This window comes from Chenopodium quinoa, unplaced genomic scaffold (assembly GCF_001683475.1).
Source record: "Chenopodium quinoa cultivar QQ74 unplaced genomic scaffold, ASM168347v1, whole genome shotgun sequence".
NCBI classification, from domain to species: Eukaryota; Viridiplantae; Streptophyta; class Magnoliopsida; order Caryophyllales; family Amaranthaceae; genus Chenopodium; species Chenopodium quinoa.
In genome coordinates this window covers 5,351,447-5,364,583 of record NW_018744304.1, presented here as the reverse complement: position 1 = coordinate 5,364,583, position 13,137 = coordinate 5,351,447, and the positions used below count along the sequence as shown (strand labels likewise).

The 13,137-nt window shown below is 37.7% G+C and overlaps 2 protein-coding genes across 2 annotated transcripts; one reads left to right on the top strand and one right to left on the bottom strand.

Annotated features, from left to right (window-relative positions):
• The first annotated feature begins 5,902 nt into the window (after positions 1–5,902).
• On the top strand, positions 5,903–7,568 carry LOC110695841. Its single transcript, XM_021873067.1, has 3 exons — positions 5,903–6,923; positions 7,174–7,394; positions 7,488–7,568. Exons 1-3 carry the CDS (start codon positions 5,903–5,905, stop codon positions 7,566–7,568), a joined length of 1,323 nt encoding a protein of 440 aa, XP_021728759.1.
• A 580-nt stretch (positions 7,569–8,148) lies between these two features.
• Positions 8,149–9,231, bottom strand: LOC110695840 (zinc finger MYM-type protein 1-like). Its single transcript, XM_021873066.1, has one exon. It carries the CDS (start codon positions 9,229–9,231, stop codon positions 8,149–8,151), a length of 1,083 nt encoding a protein of 360 aa, XP_021728758.1.
• Between the last annotated feature and the right edge of the window lie 3,906 nt (positions 9,232–13,137).

The following is a 13,137-nucleotide window of genomic DNA, read 5'->3' as shown; positions in this document are numbered from 1 at the left end:
TATTTTCGGCAGACCCAGCTAGCTACTCCTGCTGGGCTGCTAGGCACGACAGCGCCCATTGGTTTTCCATCGGGCTGACCAGTGGCGTGGCTGTGCTGCTGCCTTGCAGGGCCAGCGCCCGCAGGGTCCCAACTGGTGGGCTGTTGAGCAGGGGCCTGATGCGGGGGCTCTGTGTGAGTAGGGATGGCTTGCACATTTTCATTATTTTCCCCCGTATTATTGCCCAACAAAGAATCATCATTGTCGTCACTATTATCCCACAAATCATACTAAAAAAAAATCATCATGAATATAATAAGGTTACTGGTGACCCAATATTAACATCTTTCGGAGTATCAAACGAAAACACATCTTCCACAAACTTAACATCCCTTGACACAAAGAAAGCCTTAGAATCAAGATCATACAATCTCCACCCTTTCTTACCAAGCGGATAACCCACAAAAACACACTTTCGACTCCCACTTGCAAATTTGTCTCAATTTGTTTTCTGATTATGAGCAAAACATACACCCAAAAGTGCAAATAGCATCAAATAAAGGTGGTTTATCAAAAAGTATTTCAAAGGGGGTTTTGTTGTAAAGCAAAGGAGTAGGGGTTCAGCTAATTGAATGAGCTGCAGCAAGAACATACTCACCACAAAAATAAATCGACAGCTTAGCTTGAAATCTCAAAGCTCTCCCTACTTCCAAAATGCGTTTATATTTTCTCTCAACCCTCCCGTTTTGTTGCGGTGTATCCACACAAGAGGTTTGAAAAATAATCCCAGTTGCAGCAAAAATATCAAGTAAACAATTAAACTTGGCACCATTGTCACTTTGCACGACTTTAATTGTTTGGGAAAATTGTATTTCTACCATAGAAACAAACATAAAAAACATACATAACACCTCACTTTTATCAATCAACAAGTATGTCCACACTTCTCTAGAATAGTTATCAACAATAGTTAAAAAAATAACGAGCTCCACACGACGAAACATAACGATATAGACCCCATAAATCACAATGAACCTTCTCAAATATTCTAGATGCCTTATTATAACTCAAAGGAAAACTATGTCTAGGATGTTTAGCACACATACATACTTTACACCCCTTATTTAGACTATCTTTGCAATAAACAGTAGGAAGTAACTTAACTACTTTCTCGGAAGGATGACCCATACGACGATGCCATAGCTCCAAATTAGACCTTGCGTCGATAACACCCATATGATGCACCGAATCTGATTTGCTAAAACAGTACAATCTGTCTCTCCTAAAACCCGTTCTAATCAACTCCTTCGTTTGATCCTGTATAGCACACATATAAGAGTTACATTGGACAATACAATTAAGCTCATCATTAAGATGTGAAACAGAAAGTAAATTACAGCACATATTAGGAACATAAAGCACTCCAATTAGACTAATTTTTTCCGACAAACGAACGGAACCAACAAGAGAAGTCAACACTATTTCACCGTTTGGTAACCTTACTGGACATTTAAGACTCTTTGTGTAAAAAAGACAAGATTTTTCTCTTGTAACGTGGTGTGTAGCTCCGGTGTCAATAATCCAAGATGTATCATCAAATTTGTAATTCACACGATTCTCGACAATTGTGGTATAGCCCACCAAACCTTTAATATCTTTTGATTTATCATGTATAAATAACTGACAATTAGAACTCAAACCAAGACCTTGATTGGTCAATGTAACCGCAGCCCCACAACTACTATTGCACTCTAATTGATGCTGGTGGAGTATTTGATTCGTCCACCATGTTTATTGAAAAAAATTATTTAAAATTAAAATAACCTATGCTCAAATACCATGATAAATTGAATAAACGTAAAGGCTTGATATCCATTGATTACTCTCATAAACTATATAATACAAGATATTCCCTAATTTGATAGAATTAGGAAATCACCTAAAATATACTCACAAGATATTTTAGGCATAAAATATGTGAAATTGCTATTTGCCACAATGAAATTACTCAAACTATAGTATTAAAAGACTTTCATGCCCCTTATAATTTTGAAAATTACATATCAATCCAACCATTATTAACTACTAACTTTGTCCTACCTTGACCATAGTCAAGCCTTAGCTCCACCTTGACCATTAGCTCCACCACCATACCAGGCCACCAACTCACCTTCACTGGTCCACCATCACGTCTCCACCTTGGCTGGTCCACCACGACTCCAACTTGACCATCATACACCACGTCTCCACCTTGACAAAATTAAATTCAAATTCGAATTTAAAAAAAAAAAATTACCATAATTCAAATTACATTACTAATTTAATCACGGATTCAAAACTAATTTACTGATGCTAATTCGAAATTTAAAAAAAACAAATTACAACCATAATTCGAAATTTAAATTCAAATTCAAAATTCAATAAACAAAAACCATAGTCGCGTGCTATATGCGACTCCACCACGGCATAGTCGGTTGTCAAATGCGACTACACCGTGGTAGAGTCGCGTGCTATATGCGACTGTACCGTGGCATAGTCGCACGCTATGTGCGACTCCACCACGGTGTAATCGCATGATATATGCGACTATGCTGTGGTGGAGTGGCATATATCACGCGACTATGTGAATCTATGCGAAAAAAAACTTACCGACGAATTGGCCGGCGTTTTCCCCACGTTTTCCGGCAAACGAACCCCCTTCCCACGCCGCGATTCCATTGTCGTCAGCCTCTTCCTTTTTTCGGTTGATTTGGTATGATAAATGGCTGATTTGGTGTGATAGATAGTGAGAAAATTGGATGATTCCGGCGACCTTAGGGTGGTGGTGGTGATGGTGTTTAGGGTGATGGTGATTCCGGCGACCTTAGGGTGGTGGTGGTGATGGTGTTTAAGGTGATGATGGTGGAAGGAGTATGGTTGGTGAGAAAAATTGAATGATGTCAAACATGGAATTTATAAGGGTAGATGAGTCATTTAATACCGCGCCCTAAGTAATTCTATTGTGGCATTTAGTAACCCCCCAAAATATATCCTAATAATCCTATGATACTCTCAAAATATATCCCAATATACTAATTATGTCCTTGAATTTGGTTACATATATTAGTCCTTCTCGCACACGATATTTTTAATGCTATTTTAGAGAGGGATAACCAATTGTATCCGCTTGAACAATCAATCAATCAATAACTATATACTAAAAGACACACCAGCAATGACACGTGTCATCTCCTAGTGTGTCATCAGATTTTTTTGTTTTTATTTTTTTCTAAATAAATTTTATTAAAGAAACAAATGTTATTCAAAAATAATTCCCTAATCTTATATGATATTATTACTTAAAATAAAAAATTGACATATTTTTAACACAGATATTTAAATAGCTATTTAAAAAAAACATTCTTAACATAACTTTGTCATTTTCTACTTTATTTTATATGTAACATATCTTTCGTAATACTTTTTTTATATCAAAATTTTTCAACTAAATTTTTAGATTTTTTTGTTTATAAAAAATCTCATATAATGATAGTTTAATAATGATTATTGAAGATTACCTTGCATGGCACGGGAAGTAACCTAGTATATTTCAAATTTAATGCATACAACCTCATTCACATTTGGGTAGACTAGCAGCTACACTATATTATTCATTGCACCGTAAAGGCCAACATTAGAATTTCGGTTATGGAAATAATATACCTAATAAAATTATTTTATATTTTCAAAAAAAAAAAAAAAGAATTATATCATGCTTGTTAAAAAAAGAAGGAAATTTTGCCAACAACTACCTTTTAAATGACCACTTTTGAGAACAACTACCATTTAAAATTTTCTTTTAAAAAAACTACCACAGTCACAAAAACTTTGAGTAGCAATACCACGTTTTATTTTCCAGGAAGAATTTCCGGTTGAGAAAGCCTAGTTTATAAAATTTCAATCAATTGTGGTATAGAAAACAAGAGATTTCGATAGTAAAACACAATTATAGGTCAATTATCTTTCATTTTGCATTATAGTTTATTTAATTTCTCAATTAAATCTTAAAATTAGGGTTTATGGTAAAAAATTGAATTAATGGCTTACGAAATTGGGGGATTTGGGACAATTGAAGTGTATAATCCAATTAAGGGTTAATGTAGTGCAATATTACCATTTAATTTGGGTTTTTTGAGGGAAATTTTGTAAAATATTCCCCAAAAACGGAGATTCTTGCCGGAAACAATAAATGTGGTAGTGCTACTCAACCTTTTTGTGTTTTTGCTGTAGTTTTTTCAAAAGAAAATTTTAAATGGTAGTTGTTCTCAAAAGTGGTCATTTAAATGGTAGTTATTTGCAAAATTTCCAAAAAAGAACGACTTTTCTTTTAAAAAAAAAAGAACGACTTTTGAATATAAATTAGAATTAGAATTATATAATATTAGATTAGTACCCGTGAAAAAAAAAAAACATAAAACTCCCTCGAAAGAAAGGGCTTTCTCTCTAGAGCGTAGGGTTTGGCTGCTGTACTTCGACGGCTGTTTTTCTTGTGTTTTCCTTTGTTGTGATTGATTTCCTGGCGGTGAATCCGGTTTTCCTATGGCTGACGACATAGTTGAGCGTTATGCTAACCTAAAACTGGACGATGAGGACGGAGGAGTGGTGGTTTTAGGGGTAGTTGACTCTGCCCTAATGCCTGAAAAATTCCATCTAATGCTTATTGGTAGACTGGTGACGGAGAGACCTTATAATGTTTAGGCTTTCAAAAGCACCATGACCAAGGTATGGAGTCTATCGAACAAATTGCTAATTCGTGCTCTTGGACCAAACCTTTACGCGTTTCAGTTTTTCCATTGGAGAGACCGTGAACGAGTTCTTGAGGGGAGACCTTGGTGTTTTGACAATAAATTGATTGTGATAAAAGAAATAGAGGGAGGTGAACAACCTGATAAAATCTCCTTGTACCATTCACCCTTCTGGGTGAGAATTAAAAATTTGCCCTTTAATTGTCGATCAGACGCTGATGTGAAGGAGTTAATTGCAAATTGGGGTGAGTTGCTGGAATTAGAGGAAGATGTCCTTAGGATTGATCGGTTCAGACGAGCGAAGGTTCTAATCAATATCACGAAACCCCTTCGTAGATTTCAGCGAATTTTGGACAAAGCAGGTAACATTGTTTATGTGGAATTTGTGTATGAACGATTGCCTTTTTTCTACTTTGCGTGTGGGGTAATTGGCCATGCCGAGAAGGATTTTTGTATGGTGTCGGAGGAGAGTAAAACTCTTAAGCTAGGGTGGGGACGTTGGCTGCGGGCTTCACCTAGAAAAGGAAGGTTAAGGGAGGTAGAGGAGATTGAATTAGTTCTTGCTGCTCGTAAACAATTATTTGTTACCAAAGACTCTGAGAGGGAGGCACAAAAGGAAAGAGAAATAGGGGAAGATGAGTGTAGTAGGGGTACTTTAGCTGTGAAGGATTGGAATGGGCAGGGTGGGGTTATAGTCGGCAATGAAAGTCAGGAGGAGGGAGAAAGTGTGATGCTAGAGAGTGGAATTACTTCTACTCCTAAGGTGGGGGATGAATGTCTTTTTAGTTTTGGGGCAGAGAAGGATGTTCAAAAAAGGGAAGGAAGAAGTACATGAGGTTTGACAAAAGTGTTTATGCCTTTGACAGTCATATGGAGGCTGATGGAGAACAGGTTCTAGGGAAGAGGGAGAGGGAAATTGACAAGAGCTCTTTGACCAAAGACGGGATGAGTAAGAAACTAATTATTGGAGATGAATTAACTGGATTGCGAGTGGCGGAGGCTGTCAAAGAGCAACCCCGCCGAGCTTCATGAATATTCTGTGTTGGAACTGTCGGGGTATGGGCAACCCCGATTCAGTTCGGCAACTCCGGAAATGGAGTAGACTTCATGCCCCCGATATTGTCTTTGTGTCGGAAACCATGGCCAATAAGATCATCATTGAGAACCTTAAAGAGCGATTGAGTTTTGCAAGTGCTTTTGGTGTGTCGAGCAGGGGGAAGAGTGGTGGCCTATGTTTGTATTGGAGAGAAGGAGTAGACTGCAATATTGTCTCTTATTCACAAAATCATATATGTGTTGATATCAAGAAAAATGATTTAGTATGGAGATTTGTTGGTTTGTATGGCTGGCCAAAGGAGGAGGAAAGATATAAGACGTGGAACTTGATCAAATTCTTGTGTGAGGAAACCACTGTGCCTATTATTTTCGGGGGAGATTTTAACGAAATCTTAAGCTGTGGGGAGAAGGAGGGGGGTGTGGAACGAGTGAGGAAGGAGATGGAGGGGTTCCAAAATGTTGTGAATGATTGTGAGTTAAGGGATTTGGGATTCAATGGTTCATGGTACACTTGGGAGAGGGGTAAGACGATGGACACTAGAGTAAGGGAAAGGCTTGATCAATTCCTAGCTTCTCTGTCTTGGACATACCTCTTTTCGAACTTTGGGGTTGAGCACTTGGTGAGGTACAATTCGGACCATGCAACAATTCTATTGAAATCGAAAAGCCAAATAAAAAAGAAGAAAAAGAAAAAGAGCTTCAAGTTTGAGACTAGTTGGCTGCTTGATGAATCTTGTGAACTTGCAGTTAAAGCCGCACGGAGCTTTTCTATGGGGCTGCCAACAGTTGCTAGAGTAGTTGTGGTTGGTCGGGGACTCTTAGCTTGGAGTGAGGATAAGTTCAATGACTTGGGGAAACAAGTAGAAGACACTGAGAAAGAGCTTCGTATTGCACAGCAGCGACCCACTTCAATGGATAGTTGCTGGGAGTGTTCGAGGCTAGAGCAAAAACTTGATGATCTGAATGCTAAGCATGAGTCTTATTGGCACATTAGATCTCGGGTGGCTAAAATTAAGGATGGAGATAAAAATACGAAATATTTTCATCATAAGGCCTCTCAAAGAAGGAAGAAGAACTCTATAGTTGGACTTTATGATGACTCGGGTTAGTGGCAAACCGGTGAAGCAAATTTTGAGCAGGTGGTATGTAATTTTTATAATAATGTGTTCACCTCAACACAACCCTCTAAGGATGAATTCGACGAGTTCTTGATAATGTGACTTCCATTATTACCCCGGAGGACAATGCAGAGCTAATGTGCCCTTTCACAAAGGAGGAAATTTATGACGCTTTATCTCAAATGCAACCTTGTAAGGCTCCAGGTCCTGATAGGATGCATTCAATTTTTTATCAGCGTTTCTGGACATTGTCGGTGATGAAGTGACTAAGTTTGTTAGTAATATTTTACATGGTGATTGTTCCCCCAAACCTGTTAATAATACGAACATTGTTTTGATCCCGAAAGTTGATTCCCCTACGTCTACCGCTGAGTTTAGACCTATTACTTTGTGTAATATGCTCTATAAAATAATGTCTAAAGCTATTGTGATGAGATTGAAAAATATTCTTCCAAAGGTAATTTCATAAAATCAGAGTGCTTTTGTCCCTAGGAGAATGATCACTGATAATGCTCTGGTTACTCTGGAAATTTTTCATTCAATTAAAAAGAGAAGCAAGGGCCGGAAAGGGTGGATAGGTATGAAGCTCGACATGAGAAAGGCATATGACAGGTTGAATGGGGTTTTTTGAGAGGGCTTCTTCTCAGTGGCGTAACCAAAAAAATTTCGAAGGGGTGGCTGACCTAATCGATAATCTAAAATACATACATCAACAAGTCATAAATGCATATGTAATTGGGTAAAAAAATCAACATAAACCATTAAAATAAAAAGGTCTATAAAAATTTGAAGTATTAAAAAAATACTAATCACTTAACACGAGCTCTCCTAGGTTTCATAGAATAAAAGTCATCTATAATTGACTTTATTTCAAATTTTACAGCAATCTCCTTCTCAATATACACTAGCAAGTAATCGGAAAGAAATTCATCTTCCATCTTATTTCGAAGGCTAGTTTTCACAATTTTCATTGCCGAGAAAGCTCTTTCTGTTGTTGCTGTGCTAACCAGAAGGGTCAAAATAAGCCGAATCAATCTATCAACTAATGGATAAGTAACTGATTTCCTAGTCTTAACCAAACTTCTACACAAATCAGTAATAGTACTCAAATCCTTCATATCCGGGTGCTTAGGAACATCACTATAAAATTGTTGAAGTTGATACTTCAAATGTGATTTTTCATACTCTGTAAAGTCCTCGGGATAGTATTTCTATGCAAGGAGACAAATATTTTCCACATTAAAGTGTTTATATTCATCAATAGGACTCAAAGATGCACTTAAAGTCAGTAGCTCTGTTGTTCGTTCACTAAAGTGACTATTTAGCTCTTCCAATTGCTGATCTACAGCTGCATTAAACACATCCACCCGATAATGATGCTCCACTGTTATGTTGTCTTTGTTGCGTCGAGATCGAATTATATTAGAATAAGCAACTTGCATATCCAGTATCTGAGTATCATGTTTAAGGCAGAATGATTGTACTTTTTGTAAAAGGGATTCCCAACCGTTATCTCTAAAATTTTGAATCAAGGATTTTGTACCAGCAACTAAATGCATAGCATTTAAAATGTCTTGTGATTTATGCTGCAAAGCTCGACAAAGACCATCTGTATATCCCATAAGATCTTCCATAAGGTGTAAGATAAATACGAAATCAAATGATACCAACTTTTTTAGAACATATTTAGCATCCCCATGTTGAGAATATGATACCCGACGATCAATGACAATTTTTTCAAGGACTAAGCGAGTAGCATTGTACATTTTTAATAGACTATAAATCAACTTATAATGAGAGCTCCATCTAGTATCCCCAGGACGTTGCAACGTGCTAATTTGATTCAATCCTTTCCCTGTTTCAACCTCCTCAATCTCAATTAAATTCTCCAATTCAGCTATTTGGCTAGCTTGTAACTCATCATAACGCTTAGAAGAGGAGCTAACAGTGTTAACAATAAAAATTAAATCTTTGAAAAAATCGTGAACCTCAGCTACTTCCCTTGCTGCAGCAATAAGAGCTAATTGTAATTGATGTGCTAGACAATGTACATAATAAGCATAGCGACATTCTTCCATGAACAAAGCCTTTAAACCATTCCATTCTCCTCTCATATTACTAGCACCATCATATCCTTTCCCTCTAAGGTTTTGAATGCTCAACTCATGGTTAGATAAAACCACAGAAATTTCTTCTTTAAGAGTCTTGGAGATTGTATCTTTGACATGTACTAGCTCAAAAAACCGCTCTCGTAAATAACCATATCTATCAACAAACCTTAAAACAATAGCCATTTGTTCTCTTTTAGATATGTCTCAAGATTCGTCAACAATAATACAAAACTTTGAATCACCAATTTCCTCACGGATTTCTTTTTGCACTTTGTTTGCAAATACTTGTAGAATCTCTTTCTGAATTGCAGGAGATGTATATTTAGCATTTTTTGGGGCATTGTCCATCACAACATTACATACATCTTTATTATATGATGCTAAGAGTTTTAACATCTCAAGAAAGTTACTTTGATTTTTCGACTTTGCACTTTCATCATGTCCTCTGAATGCACAATTTTGAAATGTAAGCCATCGCACTACTTCAATTGAAGTTTTTATTCTTAAACGATTATCTTCAATCAATTGTGGATTAGGCTTTTCAAATGCCTGATTAATGTGACCTTCGGTTTTCTTCAAATTTTCCCAACATATTGCTGAATATCCATGAGCTGAATTGGTATCTTTCCCCATATGAGATAACAAAGAACAATCTTTACCCCCAACCATTTTCCAATTTCTGAATCCTTGTACTGTAAAAACATTTGATCCGGATTTTCCTAATGGGTCCTTTGGAAAAAGGAAACATGGAAAACAATAAGCTGCATCCGTTGTAGGGGAATATTCTAGCCATGGAAATTTCTTAAATCAATTAGATTGGAATCGACGCGGGTGATCTGTCGGACCTGAAGAAGGGTATTGATCTAAGTGAAATTGATAAGGCCCGTAATGTATATATGCATTGACAATATCTTCCTGCTCCTTTGAAGGGTAACTATCAATTGACTTACGCAAAGTCGGATCACGCATCAAAACTGTATTTCCAATATTAAATGTAGGTAGAGCTGTAAATGCATTTGTTGATTGTTCATTATGGGTAAAATTCTCGGGATTTACATCAACATTCGTTTCAACAGTCACATTAGGGGATGGGTCTTCAATGTTCAATTCAAAAGGAGATTTTGCTTTCGAAAAATAAGAGTCAATTGTTTTTCTCTTCATATTTCAAGTTTTCAACCTAGAAAAAAATAATATTATTTTGATCAATTACACGCTAAATAATTCATAATATCGTTGAGTTATAATAGTAATTTATGACAAAACTATGCGATTATATTCGTCTAATTAAATTACATATATAAAGTAATACAATTTATAATCTAATTTAACTCACTTAATTTGGTTATATAACCCTAATACATATATATTAAAAAAAAATAATAAAATTACAACAAAGAATAAAAAAAGTCAGAAAAGACGAACCTGAAGGTACCGAAGTAGGCTACTGTTGAAGCTTGAAGGTACTCTGTAGTTGTTATTTTATTAGGTTGGTAAAAGGGTAAAAAAAAATATATATACTTTAGAAATTGTCAAAGAGACAAAGACTCAAAAGTAACCTAGCCCCTAAGCCTATATATATAGAAGTACTTTTTGTTTCCTATATTTTATAGGAAAAAGAATTCAAAGATTCTTTCCTAATTTTGTGTCAGCCGCCTGACATGTATGCATGGGCTATTTTTCTTTCTTTTATTTTATTTTATAACTTGGACTTCAACACTATTTTTTTTTGGGCCAAGGGGGTGGCCATGGCCCACTCAGGCCTCCCTAATTCCGCCCCTGCTTCTTCTGACTATGGGGTTTGACGGGCGATGGGTTAATTTGATTATGGAGTGTGTTTCCTCGATGTCATACTCTTTTATTCTCAATGGAGGAGTGTATGGATCGGTTCTACCTTCTAGAGGGCTCCGTCAAGGAGACCCCTTGTCACCGTATCTTTTTATTCTGATTGCTGATGTTTTCTCTAGAATGTTACAGAATAAAGTACGGGATAACAAGCTCCATGGAGTGAAGGCGAGCAGGAATGGACCGGAGATCTCTCATCTCTTATTTGCTGATGATAGTCTTCTTTTTGCAAGGGCAAACCGACAGGAATGTGAAGAAATCGTTGATATTCTCAACCAATATGAAGTAGCATCCAGACAGAAAATTAATTATGATAAATCGGAAGTGTCCTTTAGCAAAGGGGTAAGTGACGAGCGCAGATTTGAGTTGTTGAGTCTTCTTAATATGAAACTGGTGGACAAACATGAGAAATATCTTGGCATTCCCACAATTGTTGATAGATCGAAAAGAGCGGTATTTGGAGCTCTTCTTGACAGAATCTGGAAGAAATTACAGGGGTGGAAGGAGAAATTTTTATCAAGAGCAGGGAAGGAAGTTCTTCTTAAATCTGTGATTCAGGCAATACCCACATACCTGATGGGGGTGTATAAAATTCCAGAGTATGTCATTCAGAGTATTAAATCGGCCATGGCAAGATTTTGGTGGGGGTAGAGTGGGACTCGCAGAAAAGTACATTGGATGAGTTGGGATAAAATGTGTACTCCGAAATGTTTGGGTGGCTTGGGTTTTAAGGACCTAAGCCTCTTCAATGATGCTTTACTTGGGCGTCAGGCATGGAGATTGATTCGCAGACCTGAATCATTATTGGGGAAGTGATGCGTGTGAAATATTATCCTCACTCTACTTTTCTTGAGGCAAGGCTTGGCTACTCTAATAGCTATTCATGGAGGAGTGTGTGGAGCTCTAAAGCTCTAGTGAAGGAGGGATATATTTGGCGTGTGGGGGTTGGTTCAAATATAAATATATGGAGGGATCCATGGATTGCAGATGGAGAGGGTCATTTTGTGACCACTCCGCAAAGAGGTGAAGTGGAGAATAATGTTATGGAGATCATTGACACTGATAGAATGGAATGGAGAGTGGACTTGATTGAGGATATATTTGAGGAGAGGGATGTGCGGTGCTCTTGTCTATTCCTCTAAGTTGGCGTAGGCAGAGTGATGAAATTACTTGGGCGTTTTCCTTCGACGGGGAATACTCTGTGAAAACTTCGTATACGCTGGGAAAGGGTTGTAATTTTGACGAGTTTCACAAAGCCTTTGTGGATATTTGGAAGATCAATGTGTTCCCAAAGGCTCGTCACTTTCTATGGAGAGTTTGTACTGAAACTCTCCCTGTTAGGAAGTTGCTGCTCAAGCGTCATATGGCTGATAATGCGTGCTGCCCTTGGTGCTAGGAGGATGAGTTGCTGGGTCATGCGCTCTTTGATTGCATTAGAGTAAGAGAACTTTGGGGGGAGCTTGGTTGTATGGCAATGGTACGATGGGAAGACAAGGAGAGCATGTGCGATATGGTGGAATCATGGGGTAAGCTAGACTCGAAAATGGTGCAAAGGGGAGTGTTGCTAGAATGGTGTATTTGGCATGAAAGGAATTTGAAGATATTTGAGAATAAAATAACTCCTAATTTTGTGCTGCTGGAGAGAATAGCTCGGTGTGTGGAAGAATTTTAGAAGTATACTTCTCAAATTCGCAAATCAGCAGGGGTGCATTTGGCCTCTAGCTCTAAGAGATGGATTGCTCCTCCTAAGGGGGTCCTCAAATTAATTGCCGATGCATCCTTGGAAGAGGAGGGGTGGGTTGGATTGGGGGTTGTGGTGAGGGTCTGCACAGGCAGAGTAGTATTTGCGGGGACGAGGAGAATTAGAGCTAACTAGCCAGCTGAAGTTGCCGAGGCCAAAGCGCTCGATATGGCCCTCAAATTAGGAAGACAGCGTGGCTTGGAGAACATTATCTTGGAGTCAGATTGTCAACTCCTAATTCGAAGACTCTCAAGAGGTGCCTTATTTTACACAGATCTGGACTCAATCCTTGGGGATATTTTGCATGCTTGCAAATCTTTTGTATCGATTAGTTGGGCTCATGTCAAGAGGGAGGGTAATAACGTTGCCCATCACCTTGCTAGGCTTATTCCGTTTGGTACTGAACAAGTGTGGGATAATCATTGTCCACATGAAGTTTCATCTTATGTAACTATGGATGCTTGTATCCTTAGATTGATTTTAATACGAGTACCGTTTTCCTAAAA

Coding starts and splice junctions, on each gene's coding strand:
- LOC110695840 (XM_021873066.1), bottom strand. CDS start 9,231: ATGGCTATTGTTTTAAGGTTTGTTGATAGATATGGTTATTTACGAGAG.
- LOC110695841 (XM_021873067.1), top strand. CDS start 5,903: ATGGCCAATAAGATCATCATTGAGAACCTTAAAGAGCGATTGAGTTTT. Junction 6,924..7,173: donor TGGACTTTATGATGACTCGG/GTTAGTGGCAAA, acceptor ATTTTTTATCAG/CGTTTCTGGACATTGTCGGT. Junction 7,395..7,487: donor TGAAAAATATTCTTCCAAAG/GTAATTTCATAA, acceptor TCAATTAAAAAG/AGAAGCAAGGGCCGGAAAGG.